This window comes from Mesoplodon mirus (assembly GCF_964341445.2).
Source record: "Mesoplodon mirus genome assembly, chromosome: 15".
NCBI classification, from domain to species: Eukaryota; Metazoa; Chordata; class Mammalia; order Artiodactyla; family Ziphiidae; genus Mesoplodon; species Mesoplodon mirus.
Window position 1 is genome coordinate 23,788,850 of NC_138991.1, and position 23,688 is coordinate 23,812,537.

General features: G+C 41.6%; 1 protein-coding gene across 2 annotated transcripts in view; it reads left to right on the forward strand.

Annotated features, from left to right (window-relative positions):
• The first annotated feature begins 9,248 nt into the window (after positions 1-9,248).
• UQCC1 (ubiquinol-cytochrome c reductase complex assembly factor 1) overlaps positions 9,249-23,688 on the forward strand; it is a 91,589-nt gene continuing 77,149 nt past the window's right edge. Inside the window, exons 1-2 of one of the 2 annotated variants that reach the window (XM_082600639.1) lie at positions 9,249-9,369; positions 20,411-20,515. In XM_082600639.1, the coding sequence (XP_082456765.1) occupies positions 9,346-9,369; positions 20,411-20,515 (129 nt within the window). In that variant the 5' untranslated portion in view covers positions 9,249-9,345. The remainder of the gene's footprint in view (positions 9,370-20,410; positions 20,516-23,688) is intronic. The other variant, XM_082600640.1, reaches the window with a different exon arrangement.

Sequence of the window (23,688 nt, forward strand, 5' to 3'; positions counted from 1 at the left end):
GAGAGCCCAGGCCTCAGCTTCCCACCCAGGGGGCCTCAAAATTTCCCCCATCTCTCTCCAGCTGGGTCTTCGATTCCCAGGGCTCCTAGCCAAAGCTGTTTCAACAGTAAGGATTCTTGCCCAGCTCTGGGCAGATCCTGTGTTTCTTCCCTCTAGGCCTGAAACCTGGGTTGTCAGGACCTGAAGCAAGAGCCCAGGGTGGGGGACAGCATACCTTCGAGCTACCTCCCTGGCTTGGAGGCCATTCCCTGTCCCTGAGGGGCCAGCCTGAGCCTGGAGCCTAGCCGTCCCTGGCCGAGTTTCGTTGTGTTTGGCTGGGGGCAGGCCCACAAGCTCTGGAAGTAAACAAAGGAGCTGCATGGCAGACAGAGTTCTGGTGTATGTGAGAGGAGAGTGAGCTTGGAAGGGAGGTGCCCGGGGAGGCCAAGCAGTGGGCTGTGGACACAGGGAGAGCAGTGTAGAAGCAGGGTGGCTGGAGACCCAAGGGCAGAGAGGCAGGGGACCAAGGGGTCATGGGGGGGGGCAGGCTCCTACATGCACTGATTTCCTGGGCTGTACGTCCCTAGTTTCTTGGAAAGTCTGACAGATTGGAGCTCTCCCTGCCTTATCCTTATCAGAGAGCTTCAAGGACTCTCAACCACGGTGCTCTTCCTGCTGAGGCCCAGGCATTGAATTGAATGTTGTGGCTCCAGCTTGATACCCTAGGAGCTTCCTCTCCCACCTCCACCTGTCCTAGAACACTCTTTTGCAAGAGAACCACTCAGACTCTGTACCTGACCCCCTTTCCCACCCAGACTACGGGGAACCAATCAGATCATTGTGGGTGGGAACAGCCCTTCCATCCTAACCATCTAATCTGTTCAACTGCCTCCTTGGAAAATTATCCCCACCAGGCACCCACCTCCAGTCCCAATCATAACAGGCTGCCTACTTGTACAGGGCATTCTCGCGCCAAAGGGTTCAAGGCTTATATCGTTCTTTAGAGTTCACAAACACTCTCTCAGCTGTGGTCTCACAGCTCTGCTGGCCTCAAAAGGCAGCCCAGTTTCAAATTTCAAGATTTGTCACTTAGAATTAGAGGCCTTGGGCAAGTCGCCTAATTCCATGAACCTTGATTTCCTCATTTGTGAAAAAAAAAGGGGGGGGGAAGGGTAAACGATGTACCTATTTCATAAGGTTAACTGTGAGGATAGGAAAGACACTCAGCACAGTAGCTGGCACAGAGGTGGCACTCAACAAATGTTAGTTGTTATCATTATTGTGCCTCAAACTGTCTTGTGAAGCAGGCAGGGCAAGGAATGTTACCCTCTGCTCTCCTATTTTTACAGATGAAAAGCTAACAATCCAGAGAGGTAACTGCAGGGCTCCTGCAGGTCTCTGTATTCTTTGTACCATTCTTGCCACTTTTCTGGACCCCCAATTCCACTGACCCCAGTCTTGGCAAGTAGTAGAATTATCTCCCCGGGGCTTGGCGCCCTGGTCTTAAAGTATCTCTTTGGGGACACAGAATATTGTTAGTTCCTAGGGAGAAATAGCTAAGCATGTAGTTTAGGGCAGGGAAAATGGGAGGTCCATAGCAGAGGAGAGAAGTGAGGCCCCCAAAGCTCTGATGCCATCTCTTGGCCTCTTCCACATCCCCATCTCCAGCCACAAGCTGGAGAATCAGCTGTTCTAGGGCTTGGAACACACAACCTTGGGAAGCCTCTGACTTCACAATTAGTTCTTTTGATCTGAATATAATGTGAGGAAGCAGAGTCCAGCAGAATAGTCATATATGCTTAGGAGTCAAGCAGATCTGGGTTCCAGTTCTAGTTCCACGACTTTCCAGCTGAGTGACTTTGAGCAAGTTACTTAACCCCTCTAGTTTCTCTAACTGTAAAAGAGGGATAATAATATCAAATTTAATGGACCTGGGATGCAGGAAAGGGGATATTCATTCACTCCATCCATCTTTGATCCATCTATTCATTTATTAACCAGTAAATATTTATTGAGGGTCTTCTATGGCCCAATACTGTTCTGAATGTTGGGGTAATAATAAAAACTACAATGTTTATTGAGGGCTTATTATGTGCCAGGTACTGTTCTTAGCACTTTACATAAGTCTCTTATCTTGCAATGATCATGCCTTCAAGTTCCATGCATGAATGAATGAGAAAATAAAGATCCCAAAGGATACTAAGATGGTAAGGTAGTAGACTGAATCAAAGGAAATGAAATAAAACAGGGGGAAAATTCATCAGAATGCATGAAACCAACCATACAAGTGCAAGATATGAAGTGTGATTTCACAACTTCAGATGGGAAAGAGATAGTGTTGTAGGTAGCTGTGAACTCAGTAGAATCAACTGAATATAATGTGGGTGCCTAAGTGCAAATACAAGTGTGGGCTTTATTAATAGACATGTACTGTACAAACCCAAAGAAACTGTGGTTCTGCTCTCTTAGCAGGACTTGGGGAGTGTTGGGATGGAGAGAATAAGGGAGAAGCAGAGTCAAGGGTGAATCCTGTGGCTTTTTTGCTTGAGCAGCTGGGCAGACGGTGTGCCATTCAACAACAATGAAAAGAGAGAACACAGAAGGAGGACAGATTTTGAGAGGAAGATGATGAGGTCAGTTTTGGACACGTCAAGTTTGAAGAACTCTTACAAGATTAGCTTTAACTAAGAAAAATGGCAATTCTTCCATTGAAATGATATAAAGAAGAAAGGATAAGTGCACACTATACAAGCAGGTTTGTTAGTTTGGTGGTGGGAAGTTGAGTTTCCTTCTGATGGCTTCTAATTTCTTTTTCCTCTGTGAAGCAGGAGGTGAGGCTATCTGTTCAGAGACAGTAAGAAGGGGTCAGTCAAGGAATGTGGAACAGGTTCCTGTTATGTGTTGAATTGTGTCCCTCAAAAGAATATGTTAAAGTCCAACCCCCTTGCCCCTAACCTATGAATATAACCTTGTCTGGAAAAAGGATCTTCACAGATGTAATCAAGTTAAGATAAAGGTCATCAGGGTGGGCCCTAATCCAGTATGAGTGGAGTCCTTATAAGATGAGAAGAGACACAGAGACAGGCACAAAAGGAGAAGTCCATGTGCTGACAGAGGCAGAGACTGGAGTTAAAAAAATCGAGAAACAGCAAGGATTCCTGGCAATGACCAGAAGCTAGGAAGAGACAAGGAAAGATCCTCCTCCCCTAGAGCCTTCAGATAGAGCGTGATCCTTGTCAACACCTTGATTTTGGACTTCTTATCTCCAGAACTGTGAGACAATACATTTCCATTGTTTTATGCCACCTGGCTTGTTTTTGTTGTTGTTGTTGTTGTTATGGAAGTCCTAGGAATCTAATACAGTTATAAACAGTAGTTTTGGAGAAGGGGGTCAGAGTTGAGTGCAATAAAGGTTGGTATCCATATTTGATGGTACCAATATGTTCCTTGCATGATTTTCTCCAATAGTACTCAATAACCTTGATGCAGGCATGGTGTCTCTCCAGGTGGGGGAGCAGGGATAGAAAGACATTTGAGCAAGGGGGTCATATTGCAAGAGATAAGCAGTTAAAGTGACAGACTGTACGATCTGAGCTAGATAGAAGGAGAGAGATGAGAGGGTTGACAGACTACTGTGTAAAGAGAAGAGATAAAAAGCCTGGAGGTCTCAATGGGGTAGAAATGACAAGTGTGCTAGGAATGAATGGACACTTAAAGAGTAGGATGGTGAGGGAATTCCCTGGCTGTCCAGGGGTTAGGACTCCGTGCTTCCACTGCAGGGGGCACAGGTTTGATCCCTGGTCGGGGAAATAAGATCCTGCAAGCCGCATGGTGTGGCCAAAAAAAAAAAAAAAAAAAGGATGGTGAGAACCCAGAATGGCATAAATTAAAATTTTCATAATTAAAACAATTCTGGTGATGAGGTTCAGGAATTGGCCATGGGAATGGGTGGCTGGACACTTCATAGAAATGGAATCATACTCATAGTGTATGTAGCCTTTTGTAATTCACTTCTTTCACTTAGCATAATGTTTTCAAGGGTCAGCCATATTGTAGTGTATCAGTAGTTCATTCCTTGTTATTGCTGAGAAATAATATATTTTCTGGATATATCACATTTTATTTATCCATTTCATCAGCTGAAGGATGTTTAGGTTGTTTTTGGCTATTATGGATAATGTTGTGATGAACAAACATATACAATTTTTTGCGTGGGCATATGTTTTAATTTCTCTTAAATATATACCTAGGAATGGAATCACTGGGCCATATAGTAACTCTATGTTTATCATTTTTAGGAACAACCAGACTGTTTTCCAAACATCATACATACAGCAATGTATGAGGGATCCAGTTTTTCCACATCCTTGTCAGCACTTTGTGTTACATGTCTGCTTGATTATAGCCATCTAGTGGGCATGTGACGTGGTATCTCATTGTGTGTATGTGTGTGTGTGTGTGTGTGTGTGTGTGTGTATTTCCCTAATGACTAATAATGTTGATCATCTTTTCATTAGCTTCTTGACCATTTGTATATCTTCTTTGGAGAGATGTCTATTCAAATCCTTTGCCCATTTTTGACTGGGTGTTTTTTTTTTAATTACTGAGTTGTAGACTTCTTTGAATATTCTGGATACAAGTCCCTTATCAGATATGTGATTTACAAATATTTTCTCCCATTCTATACCTTTTCACTTTCTTGATGGTATCTTTTGCAACATAAAAGTTTAAATTTTTATGTAGTCCAATTTATCTATTTTTTCTTCTGTTATTTGTACTTTTGATGTTTTATCTAAGAAGGCTTTGCCTAAAACAAGGTCACAAAGATTTACTCTTATGTTTTCTTCTAAGAGCTTTATAGTTTAGCTCTTATATTTGGATCTGTGATCCATTTTGAGTTAATTGTCCATATGGTGTGAAATAGGAGTCCAACTTCATTCTTTTGCATTGTCTTTTAAAATTTTTGTGAATATGTATTATACCTCCACAACTGTAATATGCCTGAGGGCAAGGACCAAGTTCTACTTCTTTGTATTTTCCATAAAACCAATGAGTAAATTTTTTTTTCAGAATAAGGTTTTGAGAGTGATATGGATATTTTTCTTTCAATTTTATTTTATTTTATTATTATTATTTTTTCAGCCGCACTGCACTGCTTGCAAGATCTTAGTTCACTGACCAGGGATCAAACCCGGGCCCCTGGCAGTGGAAGCTCAGAGTCCTAACCATTGGACTACCAGGGAATTCTCTTTTCTTTCAATTTTAAAGGTAATTATATAGATACAGTACAAACTCCAAACAACGCACAAGGATATATAGTGAAAAAAATATGTCTCCTTTCCAGACCTAACCTCCTAGTCTCCCAGCCCTCTTCTTCAGAATCAACTGCCATAACCACTATTACCAGTTTCTTGTGTTTCCTTCCAGTGATTTTCTACAGTTACACTAGCACATACTTAGAATAGGATCCAAAGTCTTTGCCATGGCCAACAAGCTCCCCCATGATCTGGCCTCTAGGGCCAGGTTGTCAACTTCTTCTCTTACCATACTCTTTCTTATTCATTTGGCTCTAGGCCATGATAACCTCCTTTCTCTTCCTTGGAAACACCAAGCATTCTCTCATGTTGGGACCTTTGCACTTGTGTTCTCTCTGCCCAGCATGTTCTTTTCCAAGATATTTACATGGGTCACTCTCTCATTTCATTCACATTTCTTTTTTTTTTTTTTTTTGGCTGCACCACATGGCTTGCAGGATCTTAGTTCCCCAAGCAGGGATTGAACCCAGACCCCCGGCAGTGAAAGCACCAAGTCCTAACCACTGGACTGCCAGGGAATGCCCTTGAACCTTTTTCTTGACAATATCATCACCATCTTTGCACTGATGACATCTATTCCATGGCCTGGAAAAACAATCCTTTATTGACTCCAACTATCAACTCCTCTGCTAATCCCAAGCTAGCCAATGATTTTGAAGAAAAATCACACAGAAATAGATTGATGCCATTAAAATTTTTGCTCTTAAGTGTATAAGAATATTCATGGAAACATTGATCATAAGAACAACAACAAAAAGAAACAAACTATATGCCATATATATCATATGATAGAACAGCTGTTAAAAGGAAATGAACTGGATCTATATAAAGCAGCATATATAGAATTTTAAAAAGAAACTAGTAAAAAGAAGAAAGCTGCAAAATAAAACAAAACTATGCTGTCAATTAAGTTTAAAAAAAAAAGGAAAAAAAAGAAAACCCACACCAACCAGAAAGACATATTTTCTAAGGGAACATGTATATGTATGTGAAAGCATTAAAAAAGATCTGAAAGGAAATTCAATTTTAGAGAGGGTGGAAGGTTGGGATTCAAGGTGATGGTAAAAAGGGACTTTAGCTTTATCTGTAACATGCTAATTTTTAGAAAATACAGTGTAATCATAAACCACTTTTTAATTTAAAATTAATCAATAGATTAAAATTTATAAAGTGGAGAGTTACCAGCTTCAACTAGATTCTCCATATTTCACTGGCCCCTTTTTCTTTCATTCTCTGTTAAACTTTAAACTTTCTCCTTCTTCTAAACTATAATCTCATACCATCTGCCTTCCTCTGAGTAGAAAAACTTTCCTGCCAAGTTAACAGAGAAAATAGAAGCCATCAGAAAGGAAATTAAATATCAATCTTCTCAATCTTTTCTCTTGTCCCCAACATCTTAGTTCATCATTTCTTGTGTGAATTATTTACTTGGTCTTAAAGTTGCACAGTTTTTGTATCACATTTGCTTCTTGAATCTGATTAACAAGAATATTGCTCTTATCCCTCCCTTTTTTTTATAGATAGGTAGTTAAAAAAAAATAAATTTATTTATTTATTTTTGGCTGCATTGGGTCTTCATTGCTGCCCGCGGGCTTTCTCCAGTTGCAGCGAGCGGGGGCTACTCTTCGTTGTGGTGCGCGGCCTTCTTGTTGCTGTGGCTTCTCTTGTTGAGGAGCACGGGCTCTAGGCTCTCAGGCTTCAGTAGTTGCGGCACGCAGGCTCCGTAGTTGTGGCTTGCGGGCTCTAGAGCACAGGCTCAGTAGCTGTAGGAGGGGAAGAGCCCCCCCCTTTAAAAATCAATTTATTTATTTATATTTGGCTGCATTGGGTCTTTGTTGCTGTGCGCGGGCTTTCTCTAGTTGCGGCGAGTGGGGACTACGAGCAGGGATTACTCTTCGTTGCGGTGCGCGGGCTTCTCATTGCAGTGGCTTCTCTTGTTGCAGAGCATGGTCTCTAGGTGCGCAGGCTTCAGTAGTTGTGCTCACGGGTCCTAGAGCGCAGGCTCAGTACTTGTGGCGCACGGGCTTAGTTGCTCCGTGGCATGTGGGACCTTCCCGGACCAGGGATCGAACCCATGTTCCCTGCATTGGCAGGCGGATTCTTAACCACTGCGCCACCAGGGAAGCTGGGAAATCCTCTTTTTTAATATGTGATGCCACTTGTCCTAACTTATGTGTGGGAGCGCTACACCACTGTTTTCAATACCAAACACATAAGCTGTCCATTTGAATGCAAAGCATCTAAAGGGTAGTTTCTAAAGTGTAGTTTCCTTCCCATGTTGTTGTTGTTATTATTATTATTATTATTATTTTTTGCGTACGCGGGCCTCTCACCACTGTGGCCTCTCCCGTCGCGGAGCACCGGCTCTGGACGCGCAAGCTCAGCGGCCATGGCTCACGGGCCCAGCTGCTCCGCGGCATGTGGGATCCTCCCGGACTAGGGCGCGAACCCGTGTCCCCCGCATCAGTAGGCGGACTCTCAACCACTGCGCCACCAGGGAAGCCCTATTATTATTATTTTTAATTTGGTTGCGCTGGGTCTTAGTTGCTGCAGGCGGGCTCCTTAGTTGTGGCATGTGAACTCTTAGTTGCGGCATGCATGTGGGATCTAGTTCCCTGACCAGGGATCGAACCTGGGCACCCTGCATTGGGAGGGCAGGGTCCTATCCACTGTGCCACCAGGGAAGTCCCCGCGTGTTATTCTCTAGTTTGGCTCTTTGTTGCTCCCTTCATAGCACTTACCACAACTTTTAACTATTTTATTTTTTTCATCGGCTTACTAGACTTTTGTGACACAGCACCTCCAGCCTCCCCACCCCCCACCCCCAGGTCTATGAGCTCCAGGAAGCCAGTATCCACACCTGTCTTGTGTCCAGCACATAGTGACCATTCAGTGGGACTATGTTGACTGAATGAAAGGGAAGGGAGTCCTTCAGCACCCTGCCCTTCTGCTCCCAGTCACCCCAGGAGCACTGACACCTTCTCTCCTCTACTGTTCTTGGGATACGATGAATGCAAGAGGTCTTCTAGCCAAGGCCATTGTCTCCCAACCTCCTGTGGAAACTCTTTGCGTCCTTGATTCTTTCTTCTGTATCTTCATCTTTATAATATTTCCTATCAATACTCAAAGATGCTCCCAATCACAACTCACCAACCAGAAACCCCTAAAGTTCCTTCTTCAGGTCTCAGGTCAGCATGTGACCACCCTCTTCCCCTGAATTTCAGAACTCAGCCATGCCCTGTGTTCCTCCTCCTACTCTTTCTCAGGATCGTTTTAGAGAGTCCTTTTTTTTCCCAGTAATTGGCTGGGTTGGGTCTTCATTGCTGTGTGCGGGCTTTCTCTAGTTGCGGCGAGCAGGGGCTGCTCTTCATTGCAGTGCATGGGCTTTGCATTGCAGTGGCTTCTCTTGTTGCGGAGCACAGGCTCTAGGTGCGTGGGCTCAGTAGTTATGGCTCGCAGGCTCAGTAGTTGTGGCGCACGGGCTTAGTTGCTCCGCGGCATGTGGGATCTTCCAGGACCAGGGCTTGAACTTGCGTCCCCTGCATTGGCAGGTGGGTTCTTAACCACTGCCACCACCAGGAAAGTCCCTTAGGGAGTCCTGAAGTGCTAGGATTCTCCCAGGATTCTGTTCTTTTCAACCATCGGTGAAAAGGGGGGAATCCTCGTGGGGGACAGAGTCTGGGAAAGAGGGACTCCGACAAGGTGGTGCTGAAGAGTGAGGCTGGGTGAGGTGGGTTAATGAAAGAGCTATGAAAAGCCCGAGGCAGAGGTCAAAGAGGACAGGTGTTGCGATGACTTGAGCCTCTGTGACGTGTCTGGCAGAGACTAGAGAGAGCGGGAGGTGCGCGCGCGTCCCGACCGTCCGGCCGCGCCCCACGCCCTGCCTCCTCGCGCACATTGGTGAAAGCGCGCGCTCGTGTGCGCAGAGACCTCTGTGCGCCTGCGCCGCCGTTGCCGGGTATCCGCCCGCGAAAAGACAACCTAGTGGAGGGGTGGTGGCAGCGGGGACGCCGGAAGCCCACCTTTCACCCGGAAATGGTTGTCGAGAAAGATGGCGTTGCTGGTGCGAGTCCTTGTGAGTGGAGGAGTAATTTTGTGCTGTCGCCCACTGGGCCTCCGGGTTGGAGTCGGAGAGGGCGGGGCGGGAGCAACTGGACGGAAGTGCAGGAGCGGAGCCTGTGCGGTAGCGAGGCTGCGCGGCCGCATCTCTGCGGGGAAACTGAGGCAGCTTCCCACCTCCCCCGACCCTCGGTTTGGCCGTGGCTTCCCCCTCTTTGGAGAAGGCGTGAGACTGACGTCAGATATAAATTTGACGAAGCTTGCTTTTCCTTGGTCACCACCTGTGACTCCTTCCCCTCAGGGAGAGAGGCAGCGCGTGGGGCACTGATTGTAGTTTCGGGAGACCCGGCTTCTAGTTTCTGTTCTGTCACTAACGCTCAGGGTGACCTTGGGCAAGTCGCTTTTGGGCTTCAGAGTCCCCATGGACAAAGCGAGGACGTAAATCAGGTCTTTGGGATTCTGAGGTTCTTTGGGTTTGTTTCAGAGATCAGTAGATCAATTATTAACTGTGTAGTTAAGTGGAATACTCTTATAAGCTATTAGAGTGAAAGCTGCACGAGAACTGGGGTCATATCTGTCGTTTTCACTCTGCCTAGCACAGTGTCTCGCACATCATAGGTGTTCAATAAAGATTTGTTGAAGGAATGAAATAAGTGATGAAGAACTACTCGACTAATTAACAGCCATATGGGAAGCTGCTGCACCTCTTGTGATTCAGTCCTGAACTTCTAGCCGACTCTGACTTATAGAAATTAAAGAGAACAAGGGTTATTAGGAGGATACAGAGCTTGGGTCCTAATCATGGAGGGATAGTAGAGTTTATAATTTTATCAAGTCTTTCAAAAACTGGGTCAAGGAGATTGTTTTTCATAGCAGACACTGTGTATTCCTGCCTCTAGCTTTCTTTTGAGTTCTGATATTAGAAATATTTGTGTCTAATCTTTTTATATGTGGCATACACGGCCTGTGATGTTACTTCTTGTATTCCTTGTCAGCCTAGCAAAGTGCAGTGCCCTCTATTGTTGTGTAGTAAAAGTTTTTTTTGAAGAGTAGCTCCTGTAACCTACAGAAAGTCACTTGATGAAGTAATTGTTGATGCCAGGGCAGGAACTGATTCAGATCTGAGGACTGCTGAGGAAATGGCAACTAGGATGTCCTAAGTGGGTTTTTTTGGCCATGGTGCTCGGCTTGTGGGATCTTAGTTCCCTGGCCAGGAATCGAACCCAGGCCCCTGGCAGTGGAAGCGCAGAGTCCTAACCACTGGACCACCAGGGAATTCCGTCCTAAGTGTTTCGTTTTTTAAAAAAATATTTATTTATTTTTATTATTATTATTTTTTTGGCTGTGTTGGGTCTTAGTTGCGGTGCGCAGGCTTCTCTCTAGTTGTGGCTCGCATACTCAGTAGCTGCGGCGCATGGGCTTAGTTGCCCTGCTGCGTGTGGGAACTTAGTTCCTCGACCAGGAATTGAACCTGTGTCCCCTGCATTGGAAGGTAGATTCTTAACCACTGGACCACCAGGGAAGTCCCCCTCCTAGATGTTTTTTTTTTTTTAATTTATGTATTTATTTTTGGCTGCGTTGGGTCTTTGTTGCTGCGTGCGGGCTTTCTCTAGTTGTGAGCGGGGGCTACTCTTCGTTGTGATGCACAGGCTTGTTACTACAGTGGCTTCTCTTGTTGCTGAGCACAGGCTCTAGGCGCTCGCGCTTCAGTAGTTGTGGCACGTGGGCTCTAGAGCACAGGCTCTGTAGTTGTGGTGCACAGGCTTAGTTGCTCTGCGGCATGTGGGATCTTCCCAGACCAGGGATCGAACCCATGTCCCCTGCATTGGCAGGCAGATTCTTAACCACTGTGCTACCAGGGAAGTCCCATCCTAGGTGTTTTTATGATAGATATTTGCGGGGGGAAAGATGAGAATTTTATTGGGCTGTAGATCTGAAATGAATACCTTGACTTGTCTTGGAAGTTAATGGCTGCCCCAGCTGAGCATGCCGCTGAGCATGTGGATGGTTACAGGATCTTAGTTGGTAGCATCCAGTGAAACCACCTTTCTAACTGCCTTCTATTAGTTGAATCTTTTTCTACCCCCCATTTATCCCTTTCTATTCATCTTTTTAGGTAAAAAGCAAGATTAGTTGAGGAAAGTCACTTTCACTTAATACTGTATACTGTAATTCTTTGAAGTCGTCTTATCATATGTTGTAATGTGTGACAAAGCAACAGAAACTCCCTTAGGACTAGAGAGTTACAGTAAACATGAAAGTAGCAGATATTTATTGATCACCTATGCTGAAGAGGCATTAGGGTTAGGCACTGTGAGGCATTCACAAATACAGGAAAATGCACCTGTCTAGGTGTCGTAAGAGCCTTGTTTGAAAGCTTGGCCCCATTACTTACTATGGGTATAGCCTTGAGCAAATCACCTAACTTCTCTGAGCCTCAGATTTTCTTAAGGGTAAGTTTGATAGGGTTGATCAGAGAATCAGTTGATACAATTGACATTTTAAATGCTTTTTTTCCCTTCCTTTTAATTCAGCGACTATTTTGAGTGTTTACTGCATTCTAGGAACTCTCCAAGGGACTGAGGATGAAAAACATAGAACTTATTCTCATGCTTATAATCTAATAGCAGAGACAGAAAAGAAAACTACTGATAACAATTCTTGAAATGCTGTGATAGAAGTCTTACCTAGGTGCTATGGTAGCAGAGTAGAAAGGCACCTAACCCAGCCTGAGGACAAGCATTTAGATACTTAAACTAAATGAGGGAGCATTAGATGGGGAATAGGGGAAAGGAAATAGAGGAGAAGCATTAGCTTATGCCACTATACTAGACGACAAAGGCGCTCTAAGTAAATCTCTCTGGCTGGACTCAGGGGCACTTGTGGGGAAATGGCAGTAGAGGAGACATTGCCTTGCATGTCATAGTTAGGGGTTGGAGATTTATCTTGAGGCAGAGGGCAGCCAATGAAGTATTTTAAACGAAGGGAAGATTTATTTTTAAAGGTTTTTTTGATGCATTTACTCTTGTTTTTTTTCTTATTTAAATTTTTTAAATTGAGGAATAATTGATGTACAGTAAATCACACTTATTTAATTGTATAATTTGATAAGTTTTGACACAAGTATACACCCGAAAAGTCATAATCATAATAAAAATAAGGAACATATCAGTCACTCCCCAAAATTTCTTTGCGCCCTTTTGCAATCCTTGTATTGCTCTCCCTGCTTCCAGCCACCATTGATCAGGGGAACACTTTGTTCCTTCTCTCATTTTTAAATTGAAATTAAAAATTTTTAATTTGAAAGTATAAAAAAGTTAAAAAAAAGTCAACATAGTGAACAAAAAACAGATTTTTGTTTTAATAGATCCCTGTAACAGGAGTGGATGTAACAGATGGATCAGTCAGAGAGGGCTGAGATTAGAGTCCCCAAGGCCAGTCAGAAACTAAAGTAATCCTGGAAGAAGTGATGAAGGTGTGTACTAAGTGGGAGATGGACAGCGTGGTTAAAGAAGAAGGGATGGTTGCAAGAGGTATTGAGGAAATAGTCTACAGAGCTTGATGAGAGATTAGATGTTAAGGATGAGGAAGAAGGAAGAGTCTAACAGCTTGTCCCAGGTCAGCCTAGGATGACTGAGTTAATAGTGTTCTTCACTGAGAAAATCTAGCTGGAGTTTTTGGGGTTTTTTTGTTTGTTTGGTGTTTTGTTGTTGTTGTTGGTTTTTGTTTTTGCAGCTGGATATTTGGTGTTCAGGAGAGAGAGCTGAAATATAAGTTGTAGTTGAAACAAAAATGTTGAGATTTCTCGAGGAATAACATTGACAGGTAACATTTATAGGGCACTTACCTTGTGGTAAGCACTCTTAAATACTTTATATGTGTGAACTTGCTAAATCCTTACGACAGCCCTTTGAAGAGGTAGGCACTATTATTCCCCCATTTTGCAGACAAGAAAATTGAACCACCGAGAAGTAGTATTCCTGAAACATTCTCATTAGTCTCCCCTTACTTTTTCCTCTTTCTGTCTTTTTGACCCGTTTTTACCCTGGAGTCCAAGGATGGGTTTGGGAAGGAGGAGTAAACTGAAACACTGCTATTGCTGAGTAGATCTAGCAGAGGAACTGGACATTTGAGCAGTGCGCTGGGACTTTTTTATGGTTTTATGAGCTGTTTTGACATTGGTAATAATTTTTACTTTTCTTTGATAGTAGTATAAATTGCAGAAAGCCACACTGGATTTAAAAAAAAATTGTAGTAGAATACGCGTAACATAATTTACCATTTCAACCAATTTTAAGTGTACAGTTCAGTGGTATTAAGTGCATTCACATTGTTGTGCTGCCATCACCACCATCATCCAAAGAACTCTTTTCATCTTCAAAAATTGAAACTCTGTACCTATTAAAAGATGAATCCCTATGCCCCACTCTACCCAGCCCTGGGCAACCACCATTCTTTCTGTCTTTATGATTTTGACTACTCTAGGTACCTCATATAAGTGGAATCATACAGTGTTTGTTCTTTTGTGTCTGGCTTATTTCACTTAACATAATGTCCTCAAAGTTCATCCATGTTGTAGTATGACAGAATTTCCTTTTTTTAAGGCTGAATAATATTCTGTTGTATGCATATACTACATTTCATTTATCCATTCATCTGTTGATGGGCACTTTGGTTGCTTCCACCTTTTGGCTATTGCCAAATAGTGCTGCCATGAACATGGGTGTACAAATATTTGTTCTAGTCCCTATTGTTACTTCTTTTGGGTATGTGCTCAGAAGTAGAATTGTTGGATCATATTGTAATTCTATGTTTAATTTTTTGAGCAATCACCATTCTGTTTTCCATAGCAGGTGCACCATTTTACATTTCTACCAGCAAAGCACAAGGGTTTCAATTTCTCCACATCTTCTCCAACACTTATTTTCTTTCTTTTTTTTTTTTTATAGTGGCCATCCTAATGGGTGAGAGAGGATAATCTCATTGTAGTTTTTTTTTTAAGATTTTTTTGATGTGGACCATTTTTAAAGTCTTTTTTAAAGATTAATTTATTTATTTATTTTGGGCTGCATTGGGTCTACATTGCTGTGCACAGGCTTTTCTCTAGTTGCAGTGAGCAGGGGCTACTCTTTGTTGCGGTGTGTGGGCTTCTCATTTTGGTGGCTTCTCTTGTTGCAGAGCATGGGCTCTAGGCATGTGGGCTTCAGTAGTTGTGGCATGTGGGCTCGGTAGTTGTGGCGCATGGGCTTAGTTGCTCTGTGGCATGTGGGATGTGGGATCTTCCCAGACCAGGGATCGAACCCGTGTCCCCTGCCTTGGCAGACGGATTCTCAACCACTGTGCCCCCAGGGAAGTCCCATCTGCAAGTATTTTTTCACATATTTTTTCTGTTCCTTATTTCTCTCCTCTCTGTCTGAGACTCCCATTATACATATGTTGGTATGTTTGATGGTGTAGATACGTTTGCTGGTAGGCCTCTGAGACTCCATTAAATTTTCTTCATCTTTTCTTTTAAAAAACATTTTTTAAAAAATATTTATTTATTTGCTTGCACTGGGTCTTAGTTGTGGCAGATGGGCTCCTTAGTTGCAGCTCGCAGGCTCCTTAGTTGTGGCTTACTGGCTCCTTAGTTGCGGCCTGGGGGCTCCTCAGTTGTGGCATGTGTACTCTTGCAGCATGCATGTGGGATCTCGTTCTCTGACCAAGGATCAAACCCAGGCCCCCTGCATTGGGTGTACAGAGTCCTATCCACTGCACCACCAGGGAAGTCCCTTATTGTTCTTTTCAACTCCAGAATTTTTGTTTGGCTTTTTGTAAATTTCTTTCTTTATTGATATTGTTTATTTGGTGAGATACCATTCTCATACTTTGCTTTAGTTCTTTAGTCATGGTTTCCTTTAGATCTTAAAATTTTTAAATAGCTGGTTCAAAGTCTTTGTCTGGTTTGTCTAATGTCTGGGCTTCCTCAGGGACAGTTTCTATTGATTTTTACATTTTCCCGTGTATTGACCATGCTTTTTTTGTTTTTTTACATGTTTCATAAGTTTTTGTTGAAAACTAAACATTTTAAATAATATAATGTGGCACCTCTGGAAATCAGGACTTTCTTTTCCCAGAGTTTATTATTTTTCTGTTTAGTGACTTTTCTGAATTAATTCTGTAAAGTTTGTATTCTTTGTCCTGTGGTCTCTGCCCAGTTAGCTTAGTGGTCAAGTAATGATTGGATGGAGATTTCCTTAAATGCCTGGAACCAGTGAGTCTCTCAGTATTTGTTGAGGGGCTCTGTGTGCATTTTGGAACATGCCTTCATCCTTCTGCCAGTCTTTTGACAGTTCTGCCTTAACCTTCACTTCCTGCTTGCGAAGCACCTCAAGGTCAACCAGAGATGAGAGCTTAGAGCAGTCTCAGGTCTTTCCTGTTCTGGGCATGTGCACAAACCTGTGCATCTGCATGGCCTTCAGATTCCCAGGAGTATGTCAGAGCTTTTCAAGGTCCCTATGCATATCTCATTCCTCTGATTTTCCTTTTAAACTTTTTGGTTAGCCTATTGTTTTCCCCAAGTATTATCCACTGCCTCAGGCAGCCACAAAGTTAAACAATTGCCTCTATTTGTTTTCCCCTAAGGCTCCTGGGGAGCTTCTGGGGCAAATGGTTTTCATACTGGAGGAGTTCCAAGAAGGATGGAGTCTTCCAGGGAACTGCTAGACAGATCAAATAATTCCAGACCTTTGTGAATAAGGTTTGAGGAGCTTCAGCCCCATTCAGGAGTCAACTTTTCTCCAGAGAAGACTAGTTCCTTTCAGTGAATACTACTATTTAGAAACCAAGTTTGGGTGCTACATGTTGTCATTACAACTGGGGTGTCATTGCTTCCAGGCCCTATCAGTACAGGAGTAGGAAGTATATGTATGTGTATACGTATACATAAACACACATATGTTGATTTCTTTATTTATCTCTGTATATTAAAAACTTATACCAGTTACTCTAAATCCATCCCAACAGTACAGGGTTTATTCTATCCTTTTGCCTTTTCATATTTGTTAACTCCTTTCTCTGATAGAAACCTGATCCCTCATCCTTAATATATTTACTGATTTGCTCAAATCCTTCCTGTATTTGTGAAGTTACATACTTGCTAAAATTTATTTGTAACCTGAATCAATACTCGTGGTGCTTTTGCAGTCATTTGTGGACATGTGCAGAGGGGTGAAAAATTTGAACTGCAACATGCATATTCCTGGATGAGGTGATACTCTGACTTCTTGTTTCAGCTGTTATTGCTGTAAACAAGTATCCTTCTCATGGTCTATTTAGTGTCATGGTTTTTGCATTTTTGTGCTTTTGTTGGTGATTTCCCTGTTTAAAATGGCCCCCAGGTGTAGTGCTGAAGTGCTGTCTAGTGCTGCTAAGTGCAAAAAGGCTGTGATGTTTCTTGTGGAGAAAATTTGTGTGTTAGATAAGTTTTGTTCAGGAGTGAGTTAGTGCTATTGGCTGTGAGTTCAGTGTTAATGAATCAACAACATATTAAATACGGTGTCTTTAAACAGAAACACACAAAACAAGGTCATGTATTGTCTGGTTGATGAAAATGTTGTGACCAGAGGCTTGCAGGAACCTAACCCTGTATTTTTCCCCTAGGAGCAATGGTTCAGTGTTTGCTAACTTAGTGTTTGTGGTCACTTTGTAAAACATAACTATGGGGAATAGGAGAATTGACTACCTGTAAAGCCTTTTCCAGCTCATGGGTGAGCAAAGGAAAATACTATGTATCTTAAAAACCACATGAAGAAAGAGTCTGGTCAGTGGACTGATTAAAGTGTAGTCACAAAAAGAGCTGATCTGTGAGAATATTTTGAAATACGATGTAAAATCACCTGCAAATCACAATAAGCACAGGAAATACAAACATAAAACTTATCTTTAAAATTTTGGTTGAAGTGTTGATGAGGCAAAAGGACGATAAAACCAGTTCCCACTGAGTAATGGTGTTTATACTATCCTAAGTTAAAGCAATGTGGTTTTTTTTGTTTGTTTGGTTGGTTGGTTGGTTTTTTTTTTTTGCGGTACGCAGGCCTCTCACTGGCCTCTCTCATTGCGGAGCACAGACTCCGGATGCGCAGGCTCAGCGGCCATGGCTCACGGGCCCAGCCGCTCCGCAGCATGTGGGATCCTCCCGGACCGGGGCACGAACCTGTGTCCCCTGCATTGGCAGGCAGATTCTCAAGCACTGTGCCACCAGGGAAGCCCTAAAGCAATGATTTTAACCGCTGGAATTTTTTTCTGAACTTGGGAGAACTGAGGTTTGCTAATTGTTATAGACCTAATGTATTAGTACCTGTAAGAGGATGGTAAGTACTTCCACAGATTTATTGATATATATTTATAAATGAAGTATTGGGAGAGGTGGAAAGGAAAAAGGACTTAGTAGAATCAGTAGAACCAGAACCTGGAGTCCAGGTTGCAGCAAATGAGCTCATGCTTTGGGTAGGAGAGAAGAAGAGAGTCCCAGCGGAACTCCAAGGGGATTAGCTTGTGTGGAGATGAGCAGTAATTCTCAAACCAGAGAGTATGAGTCAGGTTTTGGAACTGCTGAGTGGAGAATGCAAGGCAGAGTATGTAAGTATATTGATGGGTCGGAGTCCAGTTGGTAAAGATCAGGTGTTTAAGTTTGACTACAGAGACACTTGGAGGCACTGCAAGCTTTTGAGAAAGGGAATTCCGGGTTCAAAGCAATATTTTAAGAAAATGGTTCTTGCTGCTGTGACAGTTTGCTGGGGAAAGAGGAGTTTACTTACATAATTCAGTAACAGTTGTTAATAGCAATAGTGAAGCCTTTGTGTGTGTGTTTTACTGTTATTGAAGTGCTTTTACAGGTGGTCCTTGGGACGCTCCTGTGAGGTAGCTTTTATTATTCCCACTTTTAGGTAAGGGAAAATGGAGGTCCAGAGTTTTGAGTAACTAGTTCAGGGTCACACAGCTATTTAATGGTAGGCTTGCGATTCAGATACCCTTTCTGCTACACCTCAGTTTCAATTAAGGATTTCGACAAAGAATTGTTGTAGGATTGGAGAAGGAAAGAAAACAGCAGCTGATTACTACTTTCTTCTAATAAGAAGTGATTTAAAGTATTGGCATGAGACCAAGTAGAGTCAGATGTTACAGAGAAAATTTTTATTGACGTTGGAAAAAATATGATGAAATTCTTCAGAAAATCTTCCAAAAGTTTGCATTGTTCCTACTTGTAATTTCCTCCTACCTTACCCCCCCCCCCCCCCGCCACCTCCTGCTTTGGGCCTGAATCTGATGAAGTTTCATCTTAGCACGTATTTACATTTTTAGGAAAGGAACATCTGACATGGAATGATTCTGGTAAATGTGTCAGCTGTTAGTAAACAAGAAGCCAGTAATTGTATCTCATTTGAAAACAATCCCAACAGGTCAAACCTCAGCTGAAATAAAATCCTATTTTTAAGCTTTACTTTTAATTTGAAACATAAGTTGCTGTGAGTAGCCTATTAGAAACAGTTACACAATTTTAGAAAGCATCTCTAGGTTTAAAATTCTAATACCTTTCTCCCCCTTACCCCTGGCCCTTCCTGCCTAGTCATGAGGAAATGGAGATTCAGATTCAACTTAATATTTATTGAGTTGGACACACTGCAAAGGACATTTTTTTTCCTTAAAATCCTGAGAGGTAGGGATTTTTATTTATTTTATGGAAGAGGCAACAAAGGCTCATAGCTCACTGACAAGGGAGCCAAGAGTCAAATCAGTGCTTTCTGATTCCAAGTACAGGACTCTTCCCATAGTATTATGCTCTATTTTAATTGGTTCAAGACCAGGTCATAGAGTGGTAGAGCTAGAAGGGACTTTGGGGGATATTTCCTCTACCCTTTCATCCCATTAATGAGCATGGATCCATGGATCCATGGATTCTGGATTCAAATCTTAACCCCGCTATTTATTAACCATGTGACCTTGGGAAGTTACTTATCCATACTTCCATTTCTTTATCCATATACGTGGGATAATGACAATATACCTAAGTCATTGGGTGGCGATTATGAGGTTTAAATGAGTTCATATATGTAAAGTACCTGAAAAATACCTGGCACCTAGTAAGTGCTTATAAGTATTACTAATATTTGTTAAGAGAAAACTGAGTATCATAAAGGTGTAATTACTTCTAAAGATTATATTAAAGTAGCTGAGTTTAAACTAGGATCCGGATCTTTGACTCCTACTATTGTAGTTGATGCTTGGCAAAGTGTTTTCAGACAGTTTGGTATATCCAGTCCTCCTTATGGCCCTATAAGGTCTACAGGCCAAGTGAAAGAAACCCTTCGGTCTCCCAGAGTTGGTTTCTAGAATAGAGATTTCCAGTGCTGTGTACGTGAATGCCATTTATACAGTGGGTTGTATTTCAGGTTCATAAAGTAAAGCAGGCTTCTCATTTAGCAAGGTAGAGCTCTTCCTTTCTCCAGCCTAACCTTTCACTTTAGTCCAGAGAACTTTTTGAGGTCAGTTAATGCCAGAGGGAAAAATTGGACCTCAGTCATAGCTCTAACAGCCACTTAATCTCCCTTTGTCTTGGAAATCAAATTGCCCAAGTGTGTTTTCCCACCCTAAAAATTTCAGCCCTAGTTTCTTCATCCTTTTGGGGTTAATGGTAATCCTGGCACTGTTCACTGTAAAGGGATTTTATGAAGAGCTTATAAATTAGTGTTTATGAAAAGGAATTGCAAACTCTGATTTAAATGATAAGCTAACTGTAAAATGCCTGAAGTAGGTTTATTTTGTTACTTTCCTGAGAGGGAGCTCATGTCCTCCAGTTTGGGTCAGCTATTACCAGAATTCATCTAGTCTGTGGTAGGCAGGGGTACATTTTATCCTTGGAGAGATGAGCATGGGGAGGCTTGGTCCTAGTCCAGTTTTGGAAATTCTCCTTTCATGTGCCTTGTTCTGGCAGGATTTCTAGACTTAGGTACACTCTTTGCCTTCTACACATGGAGTCTGATACAGATTCCTGACAGACTATTTTTTTCTTTCTCTAGAGGAACCGGATTAGCATTTCCCAGTGGGTTCCAGTATGCAGCCGATTGCTTCTTGTGTCTCATACACAGGGACAGTGGGGCAGGGCTCTGTCTGGTACTTCCCAGGTAAGATTTGTTATTCCTTTGCTTGGTATGAAAAAACCTTAGTGTTTATGTGCAAATGTCATGTATTTATAGATTAGCCAACCAAATTGTGCGATGGAAAAACCTCATGAGACCACTTCTGGGTCTCTGTGGTGCCAGCTCAGGACTGATTCCTACTGTATGGTGTCTAGGGCGTTGCTTCCAAATACCCCAGCAGTGGAACTTAGCCTAGGATACCATGCTACAGTCTGATGATTTTTACTGTTGGGAGTGTTTCCAGATATTCATCTCTGAGTTAACTTTTCTTCAGTTTTCTTTTTGTAGCCACTTTGTGCCGCTTGTATTTGGGGTAAGAAATGTTTCTTTATTTTTTTCCTTTTTATGAACATAAAAATCCAAGGAACAATTATTTCAGGCCTTAGTTTACCACAGATCACATGATTCTTTATAATGTAGTTTACTTTGGACCCTCCTTTAGAGTTTTTTCTCCTGATTTTTGTTAATTGTACAAATAATTTAGTAATAAAGGAAATAAAAATCACCCATGACTTCAAACCTGAAAACATCTGCTGGTTCTTTTCCAGTCCTTAAGTATGTATGTGTGTACTAATTTTTTCCCTAGGTACCTTAACAAATATCCACAGAATTTTATGTTCTGGTGCTTTTTCACTTATTAGAGCAGACATTATTCACGTTGTTAGATAGATTTCATAATTCATTTTTTAAATGGCTACATGTTATTTATTTAACCTTTGTTTATATTAAAATTATTTATAGATTTTTTGTAGACTTTAATGTGGTTACCATTTTATTGTTATATAGTATTTCTTATTTTTAATTATTTATTAAAAATAAACTTTTAGGAGGGTATAACCCTAGGTCAAAGGGTATAAGCAGTTTTCCTCTCCAGAAAGTTGTTTTAATTTTTACTGCCACCAGCAAGTTTATGTAACTAGTTTTTCATCATTACTTCCCCTAAATTGGGTGTTTTTAAAAAATTTAAACTAATTGGGTAGAAAATGTTACCTTGTTTTGCATTTCTTTTTTTTTTTTTTTTTGCGCGGTGCACGGGCCTCTCACTGTTGTGGCCTCTTCTGCTGCGGAGCACAGGCTCCGGACGCGCAGGCTCAGCGGCCGTGGCTCACGGGTCTAGCCACTCCGCGGCATGTGGGATCTTCCCGGACCGGGGCATGAACCCGTGTCCCCTGTATCGGCAGGCGGACTCTCAACCACTGCGCCACCAGGGAAGCCCTTGCCTTACATTTCTTTATCAGGGTTAAACATTTTTCTGTTTATCAGTTATATTCTGGTTTGTAAAAATTACATACTTATATCATTTCTCTGTTTATCTACTGGGAATTTATTTTCATTACCAATTTATATAAATTCCTTTTGTAGCCATTCACTTTCTTTTTTATATTTAATGCAACGAAAAATTATTTTTGATGTATATAATTATATATTATATAATTTAAATAAATAAATAAAATATATTAAAATACTTCAAATATAGAGTAATTCCCTCCAGCTAGCGTATAAGCCTTGCCCTTCTGAGGACATGTCTTATTTTTACCTGTATTTCCTGGGCTTCTCGCTAAGTCTGGCACAGAGAAGGCACTAAATGTATGCTGAATGAATGAAGAATATGCTTGTGCAGAAGAGGCATCTACTTTGGGTAGTCATGTAGCTGTTTCTTTTCAGAGTTGGGCTAGGTTCTATTTTTATTTTTATTTTTGTGTACTGGAAAACTTTAGTAGAATTTATCCTATAGTTCTAAATCATTTGTAAATAATGTGTGCAGAGATGGTGGAAGGAGGAACTCATTCTATCAGTCTCTGACTTGTGCCTCATTCTTTGAATCAATAAACCCAATAAAATTTATTGGGTACCTAATATATACCAGCTACTGTATTAGGCTCTGGGATGGCATTATAGTGAAGCATCCATGTAAATAACTTAAAATTGTTTATCTCATGCTGACAGGATGTAATTTTAGCCATGGTAAATAAACTGGACATTTTGTCATATTGACGTTACCTCACAGGTACATTCTCCCATCTTTGAGTTCTCCTGGTTGGAAAACCCTGCCTCAGAATGACATCCTTAGGTACATATCCGACAGGGAGGCAGATTTGGCTTAGAATGAGGAAGAACTTTGTGTTAACTAGAATTGTGGTGTAATGGGATGTGTTGGCTGTATTTTGACAAAGTAAATTTACTTTTACTGGAAGTATTCAAGCAATGATTGGAAGGCTATGTTAGGGGCTTGACGTAAAAGTATCCTCCATTGGATGAGTGGTAGTATCAGATGATCTCTAAAGTAATGTCCAATGCTGTAATCCTATTATCATTTTCAAAAGGTTAGGGACATTGGACTCTAATCTGTCTTTTCTAAGTAACCTCTTGAAGTTCTGTCATACTTTGATGAGTCTACTTAAAAAGTTTTTTTTAACTTTTGAAATAATTTAAACTTACAAAAAAGTTATAAAAATGGTAGTGTTCCCTTATACCCTTCATCTAGCTTCCTCTGATGTTAGCATCTTATATGACCATAGTGCAGTTATTGAAACCAGGAAGTGAACATTGATGTGATACTATTAACTAATCTATACACCTTATTCCAATTTTACTTTTTTTCCCCATTAATGTCCTTTTTTTGGTCTCTCAATTGGGGTTCGTCTAATATTTTCTTAAAATTAGATTGAGGCTATGCATTTTTGGCAAAAGTGATATTGTTTCCTTCTCAGTGGGTCATATCAGCGGATACATGATGCCAGTTATTACTGGTGATGTTAACTTTGATGACTTGGTTATTAAATTGGTGTCTGTCAGCTTCCTCTACTATAAAGTACTATTTTCCCCTTTGTAATTAGTAGGTGTCTTGTGAGAAGATACTTTGAGATTATGCAAATATCCTGTTTCTCATCATACTTTCTTTTTTTGAAGTTTTTAAAATAATTTTTATTGAAATATAGTTGATTTACAATGTTGTGGGGTTTTTTTTTGTTTTTTTTGGCTGCATTGGGTCTTTGTGGTGCATGGGCTTCTCATTTTGGTGGCTTCTCTTGTTGTGGCTCACAGGCTTAGTTGCTCCGCAGCATGTGGGATCTTCCCGGACCAGGGATTGAACCCATGTCCCCTGCATTGGCAGGCGGATTCTTAACCACTGTGCCACTAGGGAAGCCCCAGGAGGT